Source organism: Populus nigra, chromosome 3 (genome assembly GCF_951802175.1).
Source record: "Populus nigra chromosome 3, ddPopNigr1.1, whole genome shotgun sequence".
Classification (NCBI taxonomy): domain Eukaryota; kingdom Viridiplantae; phylum Streptophyta; class Magnoliopsida; order Malpighiales; family Salicaceae; genus Populus; species Populus nigra.
Genome location: NC_084854.1, coordinates 6074441 through 6096628, shown reverse-complemented (window position 1 = coordinate 6096628; position 22188 = coordinate 6074441). Strand labels below are relative to the sequence as shown.

The 22188-nt window shown below is 32.3% G+C and overlaps 1 protein-coding gene across 4 annotated transcripts; it reads right to left on the bottom strand.

The window, feature by feature from the left end:
* Positions 1–11836: 11836 nt before the first annotated feature.
* Positions 11837–20639, bottom strand: LOC133689262 (protein TRANSPARENT TESTA 9-like). Of its 4 annotated transcripts, none has more exons than XM_062109064.1 (20): positions 20419–20639; positions 19981–20032; positions 19694–19770; positions 19477–19610; positions 19191–19287; positions 18939–18996; positions 18207–18315; positions 18004–18124; positions 17712–17901; positions 16887–17146; positions 16342–16430; positions 16182–16237; positions 15380–15418; positions 15016–15156; positions 14718–14823; positions 14530–14601; positions 14368–14420; positions 13802–13958; positions 13553–13719; positions 11837–12352 (listed from the first exon to the last, which is right to left on the bottom strand). In XM_062109064.1, exons 1-20 carry the CDS (start codon positions 20469–20471, stop codon positions 12059–12061), a joined length of 2325 nt encoding a protein of 774 aa, XP_061965048.1. In that variant the 5' UTR covers positions 20472–20639; the 3' UTR covers positions 11837–12058. The 4 variants fall into 4 exon arrangements, with proteins under 4 accessions (XP_061965048.1, XP_061965051.1, XP_061965049.1 ...); XM_062109067.1 differs by having other exon boundaries at positions 13841–13958; XM_062109065.1 differs by having other exon boundaries at positions 14368–14396.
* Between the last annotated feature and the right edge of the window lie 1549 nt (positions 20640–22188).

Genomic DNA, 22188 nt, shown 5'->3' with positions numbered 1-22188 from the left:
ATAGTACTTAGTGCCCTTTCTGCTATTTAATATAGAAGGGTAAGTTGAAAGACAATCTCAACCCTATCTATCACTTCTTTATTTTCCTTTTCTTTTTAATTCCATGGCAACTGTTAGAGTATATACAATATATAAATAACTTAGATAGGGTGCTCGTGCTTCCACGCGAACCAGATAAAAATATTTATTTTCAACAAGAGAAAATTTGTAAATATTGTTAGCATGGTTTTTAAATCAAGAAAAAGTTTAGTTCTCAACTAAAAATTATAGTGTGTTTGATAAAAATAAATAAATAAACTACATGTACTAGCAAATGTTAAAAAAAGCTTTAACGCTATCTAAATATTGCGTCGAGAAGTTAAGAAAAAGATGTATGTTAAAATATTTAATCTTTATGATACGAGCCACTTTTGATTTTTTTTTTAACCACGCAACAACAAAGCTTTTCATTTTAAGAAAAGTAATAATATAAGCTACAATGAAAAAATAATTTTGCGATATAATTTCTCCTTTTCCTATTAATATATTTATCTTAAACAATCAAAGTAGGATGTCAAATTCAATGGGAGAACCATTTGCTAGTTCCCAAACAGGGGTTTTGTTTCTTATTGTAATGGGACATGCATCTTTTTATAAAAGGGTATGCAATATGGTTTCCAAAAACATAATATAACTCAAATCAATCAAGCAACAAGATTTGTATTTTATGTAATGCAACAAAATCATAATTATTTTTTTGTATTTCTAATCTTCTTTTTGAAAATTTCTGAAGAACCAAGATCTTTTTTCAGAGTATTGGTTACTACATAAATCATTAACAAAATATCTTTTATTAACATGGGCATATTAAAAAAATATAAGGACACACCACTCATGCATTATCATAGGGGATTTTTTGTAATCCTTTTTCAAAAGCATGCAGAGAAAAGAAAAATGTATAAAGTTTAATAAAAAATCATAAAGAGTTGTAAAGAAAGAGCGCTTGTTGATATAGTCATAAAAATATTTAATAAATTCAAATTAAAAATGAAACAGAGCAAAAGCCTTTACTTTAAGGACCAGATACTATGTTAAGTTGATGGCCCAATAACTAAAGCCCATTTGTTAGTCCATTAGTTTAGCCCAAAAACCTTAATACATACACAAATATCCAACAACTTTTTTCTTCATTTCCCCATTTTTCTTATGCATGCTCTTTCCCTTCTCTCAACTGCATATTTCTACACAAATTATAGCTTACAAATCAATCATATTATCCCTTATATTTGAGCAAGGTTTCTTCTATCTTGTTATATAGTATAGTTATAGGTTCTTTCCTTTACATAAGTTTGTTGAAAATTTAGGGTTTATGTGATGTTGATTGATATGTATATGGTTTTGTTTGAATTGATTCATATATGGAATAATATATGTGTATGGATATGAATTAAAATAGAGTATGAATAAATTAATATGTATTTAAAGAACTTTAATATTAGAAAGAAAATATGAAAGATATGTGTAGAGGAAACTAGCATTGCATTTTGGGAAATATATGTTGAGATTGAAGATGAGATAATTATAGTTTAGTCTATAATTTTGTAAAATTATAATTTTACTCCTGAATTCAAGAAAAATTACATTTTAGTCTATATTTGCATTTATTTTGTTTTGGTAGCTCATATATAATTGTGTCTTCTTCTAGTAAAAAAACAATTTCAAACCCTAATTGTACCTCTTATCTTCTCTCAAACGTAGTCTCATAACCAGTGTTGTTTTGCTAATTTTAGGTGTCACCTTGATCAATTTAAAAACCATCTCGTCTAGGATTTGGTATTATTTTTTCTTATATTGAGAGAATATTTGGGTTGTGCATCTATTTTTGGTTCTAGTATCCTTGTGATTTTATCGCTACATTTTGGTATTGACCGAGAGTGTTTTGCTCTTATACTACCATAACTAGCTTTGTATGTCTTTTTCTTGTCTTTACTTTGTGAATAATTAGATTTGGTTATTGATAATTCTATGGCTATGTTTTTTTCTAAGACTCCCAAGTTGAGATGGTCCCCATCCTCATTATAATTAGACTGTGGTTTTGGGGGGGGTGAGGGGAGCCATGGTTAGAATAAGAGTCAGAAGAGAACAGTAAGAGATACGGATCCTTAAAGAAAAATATAGGAAAAACTAATTTTGAAAAGTGAAAGATTAGATCTTTGTGACTATGAGATTTTTGGGTGAGATAGTCTTGAATATTTTAGTGTGGAAAATTAAGAAATTCAGTTTTCAAAACAAGAAACCAAGGGGTCCTAGTTTATAGTTCGGTTTAATTTAACCTCTGATTGTCATCTAGCTTAGGTATATTTCCTTAGTTTAGATGTTTGTAATAATTCTTTTTGTGATATGTAATTATCTGTAAGTCCTATTGTGATATGAAGTTGTTTGTGTTCATAAATCTTAAAATATCATTAATATTACAATATGCAATTGTCTATGTATATGAAACTCAAAGACATCACTATAACTGTTAACAGAGAATGTTGATAAACTTTTGAACTATGGGGTTGGATTCTAAATTATTCTAAGTTACTATTTTGGTACAGATGGTTTCATTCACTTTTATAAGCTTATAAAATTGGAATCTTAGGATTAGATATATGCTAGCTTTGATAGTTACTTGGTATAAAAAATTGCTAAATGATAAAATCTATTGACATTAAAAAATAGAGGATGGGAAGTATCCTAGAATTTTATACTACTTGTAAAGGTTGTTTTGTGTTTGTTTATCCTTTGTTGGACTTTAACTGTGTGCAATTATGGAGAAACTTATGCATGGTTTTTTTTTTGTTGATATTTCCTATATTATAGATTTGGTATAGTCCTTTTTCATGTTCTTTAAAATCAGTATAAACCAACCAAAGTACATCTTTTAAAAGATTTATGCATTTCTCAAGTGTTGTGTTTTACAAATTATTTTCTTTCATTTAAAAAACTATGTTTTGGTTGGGACCCTTTGATAGTTTTTTCTCATATTGTATTTGATGAGTCTTTGATCATCTATATATTGTTACGTACTACATTAAGCTTTTGTTTAAAAATGGAATTTGCATAAGAACATTACCATTTTTCTAGTTTGTTTGCTCTGAGTTTCAATCGTATCAAAGTCACTCATTCATGCATGTTGGACCTTGAAACAAGTTTACAAGGCTTGTCGAGTTTTGGCCCATCCTAAAAAACCAAATAGGTTGACATTCAAAATTTTTCAAAACAATCCATCTTTGTTTTTAAAAATCATATCCAAAATATCTTTGTTATCAACTTTTGGTATTTTGGTCTTGTTTGTTTCTAGAAATTCATTTTTCTGGAAACCATTTTCCCCACTTTTTCATATTTGGTAAACATAAGGAAAATTTGTCAAATGAAACTGAATTCCAGTCAAAGAAAAAAAAAGCCTTCATGCTAGGAAAGTGTTTTCCTTTCCTTATTCTAAGGAAAACACTTTCCTTTTTTCAAAACGTGCACTGACCAGTAACGACTGTAAGGGATTAATTTGGTGGGGGCAGCGACTATGACAGCCCATGCTGCTTTTATCTGCAAATGTGTTTTTTTTATTTTTATAGGTCAATCAAAATTCAGGGCAGATGAAAGTGGATAGGACATTCAGCCCATGCTGCAGGTATGAAAAATTTATATGGGCTCCACTTAAAACATTTCTTCTTTGTTTAAATCGATTAAAGTTAAAATTAATCTACACATTATTTTCCAATTCATTTTCCATAACATAACCAAACGCTGGAAAGTGTTTTCCAGTTCATTTTCCATAACACTACCAAACATCGGAAAGTAATTCACTTTTCAGGAATTCACTTTCTAAGAAAACCACTTTCCTGCAAACAAACAGGGCCTTAAGGTAAACAGACTTAACATGGAGCATTGCTTTAGATATTAAGATGAGTAACCTATTTCTTTAATTTTAAAAACAAGTCTTAGAACTAGAAAAAGTCCAATATTCACCAAGAGATTGGGGGTATTGGCCTCTTAAAAAATCTCAAATATTGATGATAATCAGTTATCCACTTACTATGATTATACATATATAAGTTATAACATCGGTGTATACACAACTCATGAGGGGAAACTAATAAAAATTAAATTAAAAGAAGATGATTTTTAAATAACACATCTTAAAGATAAGTGAACCCCAAAAAGGTTATTCATCAAAACTTAGATTATAATAGACTTTCATATCACTAGATCCTATTTCAAGTGGATGAGCTCATGATGGTCATTGCTTGGAGAGGACTGGAGCATACAATCTTCATTCATTTAGCAAATACTATGAGTGAATCTTAGGTACTATAGGAATAATGAACCTTAACAAGGCATTATTCATACACCCTTCCTGGGATCTAGGTTGGGTTCAAGAAATCCAATATAAGTCCATTGATTATTCATTGGTATGACTTAGTAAACTATTAGTCACATGTCATTATCACGAGTAACCAATTATAGACAATTCAATTCAATAGTTGTTATCGAAAGATAATAATTAGGAGAGGAAAAAATAAACATCTTAGGGTTTAACTTATTGCAATACACTCATTATCATTCATATAAATAGACCATTGGTAGATTAAGCATAATAGACTATTAGAAATGAAAGACAAGAGTAGCAATGCATCTTACCTTCAGTACAATGATTTAGGATGATGATTATTGTCATTTAGCATAACCAGTTCATTACCTTAGAGCTCAAGGTTTAGGTTTAGATTTAGGACTTAAGGTTTAAGTTTTATATTTTAATCTACCACCTAGTCAATTATGTTCCATTTAATTTTATTTGCATGGCTATATATCTTTAAGGCTAAGAAATGGGAAATATTTCCTTTGTTACATGAATCCAAATTTCATTTCATCCGTGAAAAGCTATTTTTTTCTCAACAATGCATTTATCATTTAATCTAATAGCCTTCTATAAAACAGGAATATATTTGATAAATATTGATAACTCTTGGATAGAGTATTATAGAAATCCTAGTTATTCTAAGCTTAATAGTGGGAAATTTCATTGTTATTACTCAATTAACAAGCATGAAAAGTATACTTGGATATTCATTCATAAATCAAATTAGATATGCAATTGGTGGAATAACTATTGTAGACTCAAATGATGGATATGCAAACACAATAACTTATATGTTCTTTTGTATCTCCATGAATCTAGAAACTTTTGCTTGTATTGTATTATTTGTTCTACACGCCAAACTAATAACATTCAAGATTATACAAGTCTATACATAAAAGATCCTTTTTTGACCCTCTTTTTAGCTTTATATCTTTGATTCCAAGATCTCGGATTGAATTAGTGTTGACCAAAAAAACTTGCTTAACTTTGAACGAAAGGCTTTCTAGGTTTTGATTGAATCCTGTTGAAATTTAATCTTTCTTAGCCCTTAGTGCTCATACTACAATTCATTTTAAATTTGCAAAGCGAATTTTGCAATATATTGATAGCACTCTCAAGTATAGCTTATCTTTTTTTGTTTCATCTTCTTCATTCTTTCTCATAGTTTATTCCAATACTGATTAGGTTGACTACCCAAAAAATACTTATTGATTCACCACCAACTCAGTCATATATTATGTCGACACTTCAGTTTCTTGGTCCTTTAGCAAGTAACATATTATCTCTCAGTCCAACACTTAGGTTGAATATCATATTGTTTCATCTATTATGGTTGACGTGGTTTATCTTTGGAATCTTTTTTTTTTTTTGTGATCCAGGGGTTGTCACTTCTTCTCCACTAGTATTGTTTTATAGCAATATGAGTACCACTTGTTCCACCTTTAATCCTATTTATCATGCTCATACAAAGCACTTGGATATTGATTTTTATTTTATATTTTAGAAAGCTTCACATGATACTTTCTTCATTCGATACATTTGTATTGAGAACTAGGTTGTTGATATTTTACCTAAATATCTTTTTATTGCATGTTCCACTAACCTTCGAGACAAGATTAACATTTCCTATCTATGTTTAACTTAAAGAGGCATGTTAGAGTATTTACTGTATATAATTACATTTTCTTATGTTTATTTATTTTTATGATGACTAGTTATGTTATGCCATATGGCAATTTAATCTCATGTAATCATAATATAGACTCACTTATGCATTATATAAAGGCTAGTTTATAGATATAGAAAAATCCTTTAAGCAACAACTATTTATGTGTACTATATGAATTAATGTTGACTAATATAATTCAAAAAATAAATTTGTATTTTCAAATAAATTCAAATTGAATTTCACTTCAAATGGAAGAGATTAAAGCCTAAGAGGGAATTAAGGCTTGCCATGATTTTTGGCACTGATTCTTTTATTGTATTACTTTTTTATTTGTCAAGATTTTCTAGGTTTTGAGGAGTTCTATACAAGTCCAATGCATAATTTGATAAAAACAAGCATAATTTTTTATCTGATTGTTGGATAAAGCTGTGAATTTATCAAAATATTATAAAGGATTAATTATATAGGATCAACTGGCTTTGATAACTATTTTTGTTTTTAGATCCAAATTAGGCTTGGAAAGTACTATTTTTGAATTTTCTTTATTTTTCTTGTTTTTGTAATTGTTTTTCCTATTCAGATTATGACTTTTAATTTAGTTAGAATTCTTACTAATTATGACTTTTTTTTCTTGTGTTTAAACAATCTTGTAGGGTTTTTTTTTTTAAAGAGAATTTATGCAAAAAAAAAAAAAAGATTTTTCTAAACACATTAAAGTTTTCTCTATAATTTTCTCTACAATCAAGTGCTATAACTTTAGACTAGAGAATCCTAGTTTATTTTCTACATTTTAGGAACGTGAGATTTTAAGGATTAAAGAACATTATTCAAGCTATACGCTATGTCATGTTAACATAATAGAATATTAGGGTTATAAAGACTAATCAGTTCATTAGTTGTTATACTCTTACTAGACTTTATTTTCAGTTTTTAAATACTTGTTATTCTCGGTGATTAGATATATCAGTTACATCTCTTTGATTTCATATTTTATAGTACTTTAAGACTTGATTAATAAGCCACTCTCATTAAAAAAGAAATTAAAAAGGGTGGGCATTTTGGAATTGCACCTCAATTTCACTTGAAAAATTGGCTTCGAAAATTGGTGGCTAAAGAGGGAATGTGACATCTTTTTCACCATGCTTCAAAGACGAAGACCTGAAAAGAGAGTGGGGGACTGTGTGTCTGAAGGAATCGGGAAGTGTGTACGATTTTCTTCCGGACTCGAAGACAAGGAATAAAGTGTATCCATTAGTTGAATATATTTAATTATGGCACATTTGCAATTATATTCACAAAACTTGAAGCTTTTAATGATATATATATATATATATATATATATATATATATATATATATTGCATGGGGATTGTTAGAACTCACACAAACATTCCCTCGTTTTATCTTCTCTCTCTCTCTCTCCATTATTTCATAAAGTTGGAGCTTTATGATTCCCCCTTTGATTCAAAAATGAACAAATTAAATCATCAATGGAAAAAACTTGTGATCTCATCCGGGTGCAAGGGCAATGTTCGATGAGTTTGGTTAGATTTCTTTTACATCTCTTCATTTCGTCTTTAGCCTATGGTGGAGCCGAGGGGAGCTAGACGGGCGATCGGCCGCCCCTCCTTAAAAAAATGTTCCATTTTGAAGATATATGGCGTCCGCATAATAGCGTGTGTGTGTGTGTATTAATATTCTATGAATGATCATGAGTACTTGTCCTAAAAAAAAAAAAACTTGTGCATGGTACAACTTATGGTGAAGGAAGAAAACAAGCTAATAATTCAATTTTTTTTATTTATTTCAATATTCACACCAAATAATTTTTATTTATCTCTCATCAACTATTACTAATAATTTGATTTTATCCTCTTTATTTTTATTTATAATTTACCCTTCAATTTTATTAATATACCAAATATCATTGAAAAACTAAGTTTTACCTTCTTATAATCATTTACTCTCTCTTTTTTAATCTAGTATCAAACACCAACTTACAGTACTGAATTTAATCTTCTAATTGTCCATTCCCTTTTGACGATATATATTTCCTTTAAATCTAATATGAATTCGACTTGAAGGACCACCCTCTCGTATCCTATATAGTGGTTTTTTTTTTTTGCAATAGAGTGTTCTTGTTAAAGTCTGGTTACAGTGAAGAGCACTTACGATGTTATTTTATGGTATTTTATGAAATATTTGAAGTGCAAAAAATTAACAAATTGATTTTTGAAATATCATGTCGGTTTGGACTATAAAAGACCTCGACTATTAAAAAAAAAAAAAGATAGCCCTAGCTAGCTAGCTAGCTAGCTAGCTAGCTTACTATATATTATATGATTATATAACAATATATCGCGCACTACGAGATTCACTTCATGCATGTTGTATATGAATTCGGTAATATAGAGTCAATTAACAAATTCAGAATAGCTAAAAAGAATATCTCAGAGCCTCATGTTTAGACATAACCAATAACAAATAATAGGTGTTTGATTAAGATTTATAATGGTTATCAAGCACAAAGTGCAAATTTTATAATCTTAGAATAAAGGCATTAATGTGTACATGAACTTAGGTTAATTTTCCTGCTCTGTTGGTGATTAGCGTAGCTTGTGCGCGCGCGGGTGAGTTGGGTTTGTATGGTCTTACTCCTAGCTAGCGTGCCTTGGCATAGAAAGGAGAGCTACACTACTACTCCCACCATATCTACAACATGCATTTCAAATATAAATTAACAAATCAAAACATATTTTGTTTACACGGCAAACGAGAGATCTCCCTTTCATTCCTCAATCATCTTCGACTTTTACCTGTTTCATTTCATAGAAATACCCTTGGAAAATTAGTGTTTAGTACTGGTAATACTTTCAGTCTATATATTGTCTCCTTGCAAGAAAAGTAGGTCAAAAAAGAAAATGTTTGAGAAATCCAGAAGGAGAAAGAGAGGGTGATCTAACTTATAACAATCATATAATAAAAGGTAATGCTGATGCAAACTAGTACTGCATCTTTATAAGGTCATTTCCATGAAGAACTATAGTCTAGCCAGCAAGTTCCAAACCATCACAGATCGAAGAGCGTTATGTTTCGCTTATAGGGCCAGGAACTGGCAAGAAGGAAATACCATTCACTTGACAGGACAAGACATGACACGAGTAATAACAAGAGTTTGTCATCGTTGGGAATGTTTCAAATTCCACTGCCTCTGTAAATGCGACACGGTTCCTTGTAGATATTCTCATATTTTGTTGTTTCTTACCCTTTTTGTCAACAAATATATTAGAAGCTATTATGTCCATACTTGGGTCAGGAATACTAGGGGGTACCGTCACATATTCTAGCAAGCAAAGCTTTTTTTAGATTCTACCACCAATTTATGTATAGGTATTTCCAACTAAACCATGAAAAGAAATTTTTTATTGTTGTTGTCGTTTGAACGACAAGAATAGGATTTAAACTGAAAACCTTCGAACCAATCATCCATTAAAGAGAAGCTCTAACATGCATAAAAATGAAATCTCTGTGTGGAACATGATGAGGCACAGCCAGTTTCTTTTTGAATATAGCTGTATAAGAACCTCAAATAGTCCATGCTTAATATATAACAAATAACCTAAACTTCTGACTGTTTATTCTTTCTCAGTGAGTCTCACGGTCACCAGTCAAAAAGCTTCTCTCTTTGTTGGCCTAAAAAGACATACAAAGCGCACCAAATAATTTGAACAACAAAGCATACGGCAATACTATAAAAGGAGAGTTTGAATGAAAGAAAGGAATATATATAGTTGCTTAGAACACACCCTAGCTAGCTTATAACCCTTTCTATCCCTCGCCAATAACAGTTAACTTTGTTTTAAATAAAGGATGATAAGTGTAACAAAAAGCCATTCACAACTGTTTACTTCTTGCTAAATCTACATACGTTTTGGGCAAACCAAAAGAAGTTTGTCAAAGTAAGGATGATAAGTGTAACAAAAGCCATTCACAACTGTTTACTTCTTGCTAAATCTACATACGTTTTGGGCAAACCAAAAGAAGTTTGTCAAAGTGAAAGTTAGGGCGATATCTTTTCTCTTCTTTCACCATCGAAACCTTTAATTCTTGAGGGAACACATTGCATTAGAGACCCTTATACTTGCTTCTTTTCTCTTTTGCTTAAAGTAAAGCACTCTCTCATAAAGCATATATTAATAAAAGTAAAATATGGCATTATCTACTCAAAAGGGTCGCTCATTTTATGCTTTTAAGCTTCAAATAAGCATCTTTGGAGTAATACGTGGCCATGTGGATGAAAGCAATATCCAAGGCAGGGAACAGAACTCCGAGAGAGAGATGGAGAGCATAGTTATTAGTTTAGTTTTTTTTTTTCTACTAGGCGGCCAGACTTTAAAGGTTTCATGGAGAAAAAGTTGCTCTAATTTTGACATGACAGCCTTGTTAATGTAAAGGTGATGGAATTACGTACCACACACTCCTTTTCCTAAAAGTTTGCATTATCTTATGTTTATATTACGTAGTCTTACTTTATGCTTAGCATCTGCCATATATATTTATATATATAAACGACTAGCTAATGATGTTTCATTAACTTGGAAAGCCCGGCATGATGAAGATTTAGTTTCGTAGTTTAGCCTAAATCCAATGCACTAGATTGAAGCCAATGGTGTAGGTTTTATTGCTATATATTAATCAATGGTTGCTCTTGATAGGTAGTTTCGCCCAAGCTTCTGTACTTTTTATATCATAATCTCGAGCAAACGAGGGGAAGCTTTGATTCATTACCGGTCATGTAGAGGATGGCTAGCTAGGGAGATCCTAACTGTAACTGGGGCTACACAATATTAATGCTATTTTTATGGAAGAAGGGGATTTTATTAGTCACCTGACAGCTGGGTTTGAATTTTATCAATAATAAAGCTAGCTATTTATAGCATTTGAATCATAATCGGCCCTGAAACTTATTACCTTGGTTGAGTTTAATGGACTATGTTTCACAATTCTATGGAAGAGTTACTTGGTAGGAGCTTCTAGCTGGGTTTGAAAGTGCCGTCCAAATAATTAAAAGATGGTATTAATTCTTTCACAATCCGCAGCCACATCATAGTATTTCACATCCCAGCTCCAATATTACACTTACAATATGCTCCCTCTCTCATCTTCTAATGCATTTCAACATCCTACCCTTTGATCACAAGCACGCAAATGCCAAAATTTCTTGAGATTGAAACTACTTCCTACCTCATGAGGTTCTTAGACATTATTTGGTAAATTATATACCGAGGAATAACCCCGTGACATGGATACAGTCTACTGTCCACTTCTAGTAATGTCACCAAACCAATTCTACGCATATACATGTATACTTGAGATAAATGCACAGGAAAGGGTCAGGAGTACTGGCAAACTGGCCCAGTACCGTGCTAAACTATTTGACTTCTTGGAAATACCTGTCAAACTAAAATCCAAATGATCCCGATAAATTTTGCACTGGTTAATTGTCAACAAGCACAGTTCACGCATGATCACAATATTCATGGAAGCAGATATATATATATATATATATATATATATATATATATAGAGAGAGAGAGAGAGAGAGAGAGGGAGGGAGGGAGGGAGGGAGGGAGGGAGGGGGGGGATGGAGGGGGGGGGGGATGTACGAATGCAAACGCATGCCAATGATAGACAAAGTATGCGCTAGTAGAAACAGAGATCAATGACTGTGTTATGAGTACAAAAAATTATAAATTCAAGAAAAAATTAACTATTTTGGAGGAAATAAAAGCAGAACGCAAGAACTAGCATTAATCAGGTGGCCCCTATACTCTTTTTAACAAACAAAGAACAGAAGACTCTGAAGCTTCGGGTCTAATAGTTACACAGAAGAATATTGTACATTATTGCTATCCAGATCATCCATGTATAGTCAAACGACAAAGGAAAAATGAAAGAAATAAAAGAAAGAAGGAGAGATTGTTAGTTTAACCTGTCTTCTACAATCTCTCACACTAGAGCTCGCCCATCTTGACGATCTGAAGACCCTCCACCATAATCATTCTGAAAAAGAGGACCAAGTGCGTTCCTAACAGAGGATCTCTGCTTACTAGTCTCCTCAAGTATTGCCGATCGAGCAGTGCCACAAGCTTTTGCATTTGGGAAACCGATTGTCCATCGCCCATCTGCAACTTGAATGAATTCCTTCGTGTTGTAGCTTTTATTTTTACCCCCATTTATTCTGGGTTCAAACTCTCTTATCCTGAGATGCAGCCATGTGGGCTGATCCTCGTCTATCTTTGGCTGCCAGGTAGGGGAAAAAGTCAGAGCAGTATATATTGTTGATAACAGAGAAATTAAAACCAGTAACCAGATTAACTTGCTCAGAAGTTAAAAATCTTAAAACAGGCAAAATGCAGAAGTTAATAATGGAAACATAAACATGGCACAAAAAGGAGAATAACTGACACATGGGTAAAGATGGTAAGAGACTATCAAGGAGATGTCAGGAAATAAATAATGATGCTTTTCAGAGTATAGAAAATAAGTACTCAGAGGAAGCTTGCCTCAACTACTATCATAAGAAACAAAGCTAAGGGAGCTGATGATATCCTAATTTCAACCCCAACTCATTCAAAACTTATTGCAAATAACTTCAAGGTTTTGATTCTCCTTGTCAAAACTTGTATCTCCTTCCCTAAGTCCAAGTCATAAACCTCACAAAAACCAGTTTCCCTGATGTAAATTGGTTGTTAACACGCAAGAAAAGCTTTGTATCTCCTTCGTTCATGTACATTTGGCATCTCCCTTAAACTCTTGAAATGTAAATTTTAACACCTAACAATATAAATGGTTTATATTCAGGAAATTTCTATGTAAAGAAATGCAAAATTAAATCCATAGGTTAAGCCCAAGTTAGAGACCATATATAATAATCTACATGTGTTTTATTGCAAAACATGCACAATTAGAAATTGAAAAATGTTGTAGATTAATGGAAGAGCTTCGGATGATACTGAGATTTAAGAAAGTACAAAAGATCTTGTACACTTTCTAGAAAAGTGTATTTTAACACCATTTAACTCTCTGATACAAGAAGCATGACCAAGAAGAGATAGCTCTTTCCAGAACCCAACTAACATCATGACAACTGCCTGTGTCAAATTTCAGAAAAAAGCTAGTAAAGTGTTTACATCTTGCTTATCCTGCATTCAATTTGTCACTGGTTTACTCTTAAAGAGTGGCATCACTCCAGTCCACTGAAATTTTAATCGTTATGAAGGCAGTCTAGGCAAATAATCTAAATGAAATTTGCTCAACAACGAGACAAGTATTTGCCAAAGCCAATCAAGAAGGCCAACACCAGCCTTGGTTGGCAACAGTGCAAAGCAATTTCATTGATTAGTCTAATCATACCAAGTTCTAAACATCCATGCAAGGTTCATTATCATCGCAGCAATATTTTGCCCTGCAGAACTAAAGTTTGACAGTGTCTGGACTTACACTCAATCCTGCCAATGGAGCAATGGCAATTACAACCCCTCTTTGACTGCGGAAGGGATGTTTCTCCACAAGAAGCAATTTCCCAGATATTCCCCTTGCCACAGGTATCAGGTAAATATCTCTGATTCCTGCATTTGAGAAGGCAATCCTGCAAGGGATTCCTGAGCCTGCAAATGTTTCACAAGTGAAAAAATGAAGACATGTTGGAGAATATGTTGAACGGGGAGTGGAAGGTTAATGACTCCCAACCTAAGGAAACCTCCGACCCAAAGCTAGCAGATGAAAGACCTGAAGCTAGGTTCTTCGCAGAATCAAAGGGAAGGACCACTATGGAGTCCAGTGAGGACTTCTCGAGAAACTCTCCTTTGGAAATAAAAGCCTTCAACTGAAGATGCAGAATGAAGACCTGCATGTATTATTGTTATGTGGTCTCTAACATCCCAGAAAATTTAATGTTAAATGTACAGTTATGAGGAAATGTAAACAGTTTCCCAATGCTTGCAAAATGTCAAAAAGGGCTCAATAGGCAAACGGAAAGCAAAAGGTAGCAAAAAAAGCAAAAGATGTTTGTGGTAGAGATTTCTCTCTTGCAAAACTGTTGAGTAGACAAAAACTGAACTGAAGCCAAACATAAAAGCATTTAAGTTCAGAAATCTAGAGTAAAAGCAGAGGAAAACATGCTAAACACATGGCTAAAACATAATGTTCTAGCTCTGAACTTGAAGAGGCTGCACGAAAGATTCCCAAGAACATGAAGAAAGGTTGCAATGCAGCATCTCTTGCCAAGAATTTGATAAGAATAAATGGAAAAAAACCTTCACTACATCCACCATTCTTTGCCAAGCTACATGGGAAGAGGTTGCATCACCTGCAATGTGTAATTACTTTATTTTCCCTTTAAGCATGGGATAGAACTAAATATAAATGAAAATTTTCAATCAAACCAAAGAGAAAAGGAACACAAAAGTGCATTTTACCATCAGCGATCTGGCAGATTGTGAACTCTAGAAGGAAAAGGGGGTCTTTGGATTGTGATGATTCCTCAAGAGCTGTATAGATCATCAAAATAGATCAAATGAGTTCCACCAAAATAGACTATCACATCCCATAAGAGCCCTGCTGTATGAAGCAGCTCTTGTCCGTTGTCAAATTAACATACAGCTACCTGTTTTACAGCTTGCCCATTCATTTCTCAACACATCCATGATATGATCAAACCAGCATCCATCAAGTTCTTTCTCGACACATATGCAGGACCGCTCATATGAGGTCTGTTAATGAGAACTAGAAGATATAAAATTTTAGAAAGTTTGAGACATGATTATAAAGAAACTCCAAGAAACACTTACTCTAAGTTCAGAGGATGTTACCCCTTCAATAAGCACACAAATAAATTCAAGAATGGATAACAGTAAACAAGGATACTACACTGCTATGTATTTGAGGTAATTCAGTCTTCTTACATTAAATAGATGGAAATTGTGTTCATCAAGCCTGATTCCTTGAAAAACCAGTAGCTTTCGCAAGAACCATCCAGTATGCCACTTTACTTGCACAGTGGTTGGTGGTTCGCTTGCTAAAACATTCAATAATGCACTTAAAATCTGAAGAATTTGAAACAAAAAAAAAAAAAAACAACAACAACAATAATAATAAGATAGCAATGATGGTAAGTTCATGATGAAAATAAAGGTCAAAAGGCACCAAGCTATAAATGATTAGATATTAATCAGGTGGAGAGCACAAAGGGAAGTGTTGAGCATAGAGCATACATTTTATTCAGGCCTAAAATGGAAGTTTTAAGGAAACACTACGTTGGAAATATACCTGAGGCATAAACTTCACAAGTATACTTTCCTCCATTACCTGTGGAGATGAGATGTATTAATTCTAAAAGTGATTTTTTCAATAATATAGATTAAAGACCAGAGAAACTGTTGACAACTGGTCATGTTAATTTAATGATCTCTCTTTTTCTCAATGAATTATTAAATTCATTGGTTAAACATTGCTGTTGGTATCAGACCTCAATGCCAGCTTCCATATTTCTAGTAATTTATGTGATGAGGAGCTGTTCTTCCTGTCTCAGAAGCCAAAAAAAAATTCATCACATCCAAAATGTTTTTCAAGGATGCATAGAGTCAAATGGTGGCTGGGAGAAATATGAACACATTACAGTAAGTCAAATACCCAGGTAGATGTAAGTGTTTGATTGGATAGCAAGACAGAAAGCATGAAAGTTTCACTGAACCCTAAAAGCACAATGCCAGCTACACTCACTGGAACTGAATGTTTAATATAGACATGTCCAAAAAACAATGGCACTACAGAATTCGTGTAGCAAACCACTTTATCTAGTCAGGAACTCAAGTTGTGATCTCAAGTACTCCCCCATCCCACACGCACATGACTACAGCACACACAAATGACACACCTCTGCTGCACTGGTTACTATGCATGGTGATCATGCATCGCTAGACAAAAAGAAACAATTTTTCAAATATCTAAATACAAATTAGTTGAAGAGAGGGAAGGTTGAAGAAACAGAACAGAAATCAAAGGGGACCACATATGTGCATCTCTAGTACCAGAAAGAACATAAAAAAGATCCATTTTTGTTGATATTTACCATACCATGCTGCATTGCACTTAGGCTAACCATTGAAGCCAGTAAATCCTCAAGATCTGAGAGCACAACAGAATAGCAGAAAGACAAATAAACAATGATGTTGATCCATTATGCTCTATCTTTAGTCCGCATAATTTAAGAAGCAGATAATATAAGATACCTTTGCTTTCTGCTAAAGTAAGTAATAAAAACAGAGACGCAAGTGAGAGGCTGTGATTGTCAGACAAAATGAAATCCAGTATTCTGCCTCTGCAATTGGAAAATTTTTGTGGTGAGTACAAAGGAAAACATGATTGCAAAGATCATAATACAGAACAAAATTATTTCATCTAGTTGTCAAACACAGCTCGTGAATCCAACATGCCTTAGACATCATATCCAGCTACATGAGCAGCCTAAATTTCCAGGTATCATGCTGTACAATGTCTTATATCCAAAAGCTAAAATCTAGCCAAAATTCCATTAAGTTTAGTCTCGAGTAGGATCAGCCAGGATTCAATGATCCCATTGAAAGTTATCAAGTGCAAGAGAACATAGGTAATTGGAACCTACACTTGGTATAAAACAGCTCTCCCTTAGCTATACAAAATTCTCTCTTATTTGCATCAGTGAAGCAAAATCCATATAATGTTACTTCTGTAAACCTTTGTGGTCATATGGTATCATCAACAGAGAAGCTTACAAGATGATAGAGATGATACATACTCTGGCAAATGCCTGTGAAGAGGGCTCCCATTGACACTTTCAGCACCTTCAGACTCGGTAGAACATGATGATTTTTCCATATCATTATAATTACTGAAAAAAGCACTGCTCAAACACGCTTCCCGAGCTTCTCTCACACTTAAGGACATATAAGGGTATAGAAGAACTCCAGCCACATAGTTAACAATACTTTTTCCACCAATGACTTGAATAAGACAAGAAACTATATACAGAGAAGTGATTGGAGATAGATTTGAACCCTAAAACAAAAACAATGTGTTACTTACTTGATGCACAAAAGCTTCAAAAGAAAAGTTACAATGCATAAGATTACAATGCGATGATTTGGGTTCTTATAGTTCAGTAGGTAGCTGGTTCTACTAGAGATAGAAGGTAAATGAGAAAAGACAGAGTCAAGATTCTGAGTACACATGAGGGCAAAGCTAAGTACCACAACCAGTCAGACTATCAGTGAAACAGAGAGAGGAACATGAAAGAGTGAACCAAAAAAAGGATGCAATGGAGATGTGCACATGTGGAAGTTCTTTCTAAGAGACTTTAGCCTCAACATTCATTGCAGTAATGCAGATGACAAATAATGAGAAAGACTGTGCAAGTGTTCCTTGCCTAAGGTATTTTCATCAGACTGCAAATCTGAAAGCACATTTGAGCATGCTTTCTGATGAATTGCAGGCTTAAAGAAACACAAGCATGCAAACAAAGACTGACACACAAGAAAACATGATCTTAAAAGATATCAGAAATTGTTTGATAAAATTCAAAAAAAAAAATAGTCCTAAGGAATTAAGAGGAAAGACATCTTACATCACTCTGCCTTGAATGAAGCAAAGGATGCAATATGGGAATGAGAAGCAAGTTGAGAACATTCTGCGTGACCACTTTATTCAAACGAGATTCACCAACACAAAGAATATCCTTTAAGTAGTACAGATCATCAACAATTCTCTCAGTTTTTAAAAGTAGCTCCTTTCTTCTTTGATTAACATCCATCTCCCTACATAAAAGGGAAACATTCTTCATATAGATAGTTCTAAACAGCTAACAGAGTAGGATTGTTCAAATGATATAATATTCCTGAGAAATTGAGGGAACATACTCTAAAGCATGGACAAGGTTGTCTAGATGGGTAAATTGCTCTTTCAAGTTATGAATCAAATCTGAGAAGTAACTTGAAACTGGAGGAGTTGTTATGAACTGATAAACCATATCATCGCTAACTGCAAAATTAAAAGAGTAATGTTGCAAGCTATCGATGATCTATTCAACATTCATAAGGAAACAAAGAAAATAATAAAATACCATTATATATATTGAGAGTCAATGCACGTATAGCAGTCTGAATCATCTTTTCCCCGTGCTGAGCAAATTTAAGAGCCTCGCTGTATAGGGGGAAAGAGACAACAGCATCCTGCAGTAGGATAAATACATAATAGATAGACTTAGGTCAGGCCTCGAAAAAAGTAAATCTTATTGGTACAAAAACACAGAAAAAACACAATAATGTTGAATGCATGCAAGCAAGAGTGCTGGAAAAACTGATAGTAGCTCCAATACATTCTGGTTCCAATTAAAATGTACATGTGCATGTTTGAACCCCTGCTCTTCTGCTAAGTGAATTCAGCCCATGGAGCTGGGTCTATCATTTATTTATTATGACAAAGGGGGAAAAAATGAATCATAAACCTTCAATTTAATCAAAATGATGACCCCTGATATTTCATAGAACATCAGATCAACCACACACAGCATCCTTATCTGACAAGTATTATAACAAAGGGGACTGGGAAGCGAATCTATTTTAGCTGTAGTTTAATTAAACCAATTTTCTAATTTGATTTAATTAGCATAACATTACACAAAGGGAACTTATGAAAGACTTTGACCTCTTAATTTTTTTTCTCAAGCCTTCATAAAGAAACAAATATGTGCTTGATAACACTATGGCTGTGTGGAAGCATTCCACTCATAACTCAGAGGCCGTAGAAACAAATAATGCATGAAAAATAGAAAGAATAGGTGGCGAACTTTTACCCCGTGAACCTTTACAAGAAGGCAAAGAGTGTCTCCATTTATTTTGTTGCTCACTGATCTGATTTAATAAAATAATTTCAAAAATAGGTCACGGAAAGGGGTTAGAAAAAATGTACCACCATTTTTATTGATAAATTCAAACCACAGAGAACCAATATTTAAGAAAATGCCAATGAAAGTCACAATGTTAAAGAGGTTGTGTGTGTGTGAGAGAGAGGGGGGGGGGGGGGAAGAGAGAGAGAGATTCACAACCTTAGGAAAGATATATAATACTGAGCTAGATCTCCACCATCAAATTTGTACGGATGTGTTATAATATTGTTGACATAGTCATTGCTTAAACAGTAGTCTGCATTACAGAATTACCAAATGAATCACTAAACTTGTTTCAGCAATAAGGAAGAAAATTCAAGCCTGTTCTCCATCATTGAAATGAATACATGAAACATAAAAAAACACCGTGAGGAGGGATGGACAAATAATTATGTCATGTGCTACACATTCTAGAAATACAAAATGAATGAGAATTAGCTCTTACAGATTGCATATTCGCTATCCATGTTTTGAATCATTATACTTAGATACTGAAGTAACGGTGCCTCAATTCTTGAATTTTTACTAATTTTTAGTACACGAACAAACTCTGCCAAAACCTGGTGTTCCATAAAACACCTGCAGAAACCAGAAAAAGTAACTCTTGAATATCACCAAAATCAAACACGATACAGAAAAGGATGTATCCAAGAATTTCGTACTCAAAAATCTGTGAATCTTGTCTGTCGCCATATGTAACTATCTCTACTATAGACTGCAGGAGATCCACAACTAATTCCTGGAAGTGAAAAACAAGAATGACAAGTTGATGTTAAGAGAAAGATTTCAAGGATTACACAAAACTATCTCCGAGAATCAGGAGGGGCTATTAGCACTCTATCCAGTGTTAACGGCAGTCAACTTCTCCCTCTATAAAAGTGTAGTGTATCAAGCTGAGTGATAACAGCTCCTACCTAGAAATTACACACAGGAATTGGATTTTACTCACCCTGTTGTGCATATCTACAACTTTGATCTTCTGCAATTCATTAATTACATGTCTACATTCAAAAACATATTCAAATATCAATAACAAATTGACAACAAGTATAAACTATGGGAATAAGGGCATCCTCAGGAAATAACAAATGAAGCATTCATGTCATCGTAAGTTCTAAAATCAAAAACCCCTTTCAGTTTTGCTACACAAAAAAAAAAAGCGCAAACACACACTATAGATGACCACCCAACAAAATAACTAAATTCTCCGGTTTGCCTAGAAATTATATATAAAAAAAATTCTTATACAATTAATAAACACAATCATAGACTAAAACCCTAAATTATGAAGATGATAAAAAGGAACTCGTAATAACAAAAACATTACAGCATTTCCAAATTGGCCACATAAAATTGAAATTAAGCTGAATAAAACAAAAGGAGTTACTTGAAGTATTGCAGAGAGAAGCGATCGATGGATCGCCAAAGCGAACGCCACATTGTGAAGGATCAAACTGAGCGATTCAAGAAAACGAAATTTTGGTAGATCTAGGCAGTTAGATTTTTGAGAGTGGAATTGATGGTTTTCGGCACCAGCTATTCTGGCTGGGCTTTTACTTCGGTTTGTCCGTTTGGTGACAACCAACTTTCAACGTTGTGTTACTTGTTAGTGTTAACGAATTTCTTTTTAGTCCCTTTTGTTTAGAGCAGTAGCACGTTTAAAATATTTTTTATTTTTTATTTAAAAATATGTTTAAATAATTTTTTAACTTTTAAAAATTTATTTTTGAAATCATATAAATTCTGAAAACATAAAAAAAAAAATATTTTTACAAAGCATTGTCCAACAACAAAAACGAACAGCGTGTTAATAGAAAGTGATTTCATAAACTATTTTCTATATTTTTTTATGTTTAAAAAGTATTTTTCTCTTATTTTTGCTAATAATACTTTTTAAAAATTACAAAAATATATAAATATCTTATTATTTATTAATCATATCAAATTTAATCCTTAATCTTTTAACTGTTATATATTTTGTTTTGGATTTTTTTCAATTTCATCTCTTATAACTTGATTTAATTTGATTTTTATATTAATTCTGGTCATTATTTTTTTAGTTATTATTTGTTTTACTCATATTTTTTTTTTATTTAAGATTATTTATCTATCAGATTTAGTCCTCGTTCTTTTAATTGCTATTAATTTTTTTGAAATAATTTATGAAATTGATTTTTTTTTCAATTTCATTCTTTTCAAATTTTTTTATCTATCAAATTTGATATCCTTTCTTTTTTATTTCTATTTGTTATATTTAAAATAATTTATGAAATTAAAGATTTTTTTTCAATTTCACATTTCTTTAAATTTTTTTTATCTGTTAGCTTTGATCTTTATTCTTTTAATAAACTTGAAAATAAATATTAATAAATTATTTTTCAACTCATTTTCCATGATATAGCTAAACCCCTAAAAGTATTTTCCAACTCAATTTTTATAAAACTGCCATATATCATAAAATAATTTACTTTTCATAAAAACCATTTTCTAAAACAAAAATATTTTCTAGCAAACAAATAAAGCCTAATCTTTTTACATTATTCCTTTTCAATAAAGGCAATGTTATTCATACCTTATTTACTATACATTTAGATTCTTCATTCACACCACGCAGTGGTCAAATTATTTATTTTTATTCTTAAAAAAATATCTAAAAGCGTTGGGAAATAAAAAATTAAAAACTTACTAAATGAAATAATTTTTAAATATAATATTGAGATGATAACATATTGAACAATATATTTTTTTAAAAATATTAAAACAACATCACATTGGCTTGACTAGGTCAACGATAGTTAACCCGTGATCTTGAATATAATATTGTGATAATTCTATAAAATTTAAAATGTAATGAAATAGGAAGCTCAATTCTAATCAACTAAATATTGAAAACTGAAAAAAATAAAATAAAAACTATATTTAAACAAACAAAAATATCATAAAGTGAGATCAAGTTATTTTTACAATCCTTTTATCAAGGACTTTTATGTAGTTTAGTCATTTTTTAATTTACTTCCTCAATCAACATAACTTTTAAACTTCAAAGAAAAAACAAATTTATCCTCGCGTGTATAATATTGATCTCACTTTAAAATATAGGCATTGGTAATGTGTCTTTAAAAAAAAATTGATTCTAAAAAAAGTATAGGCATTGACA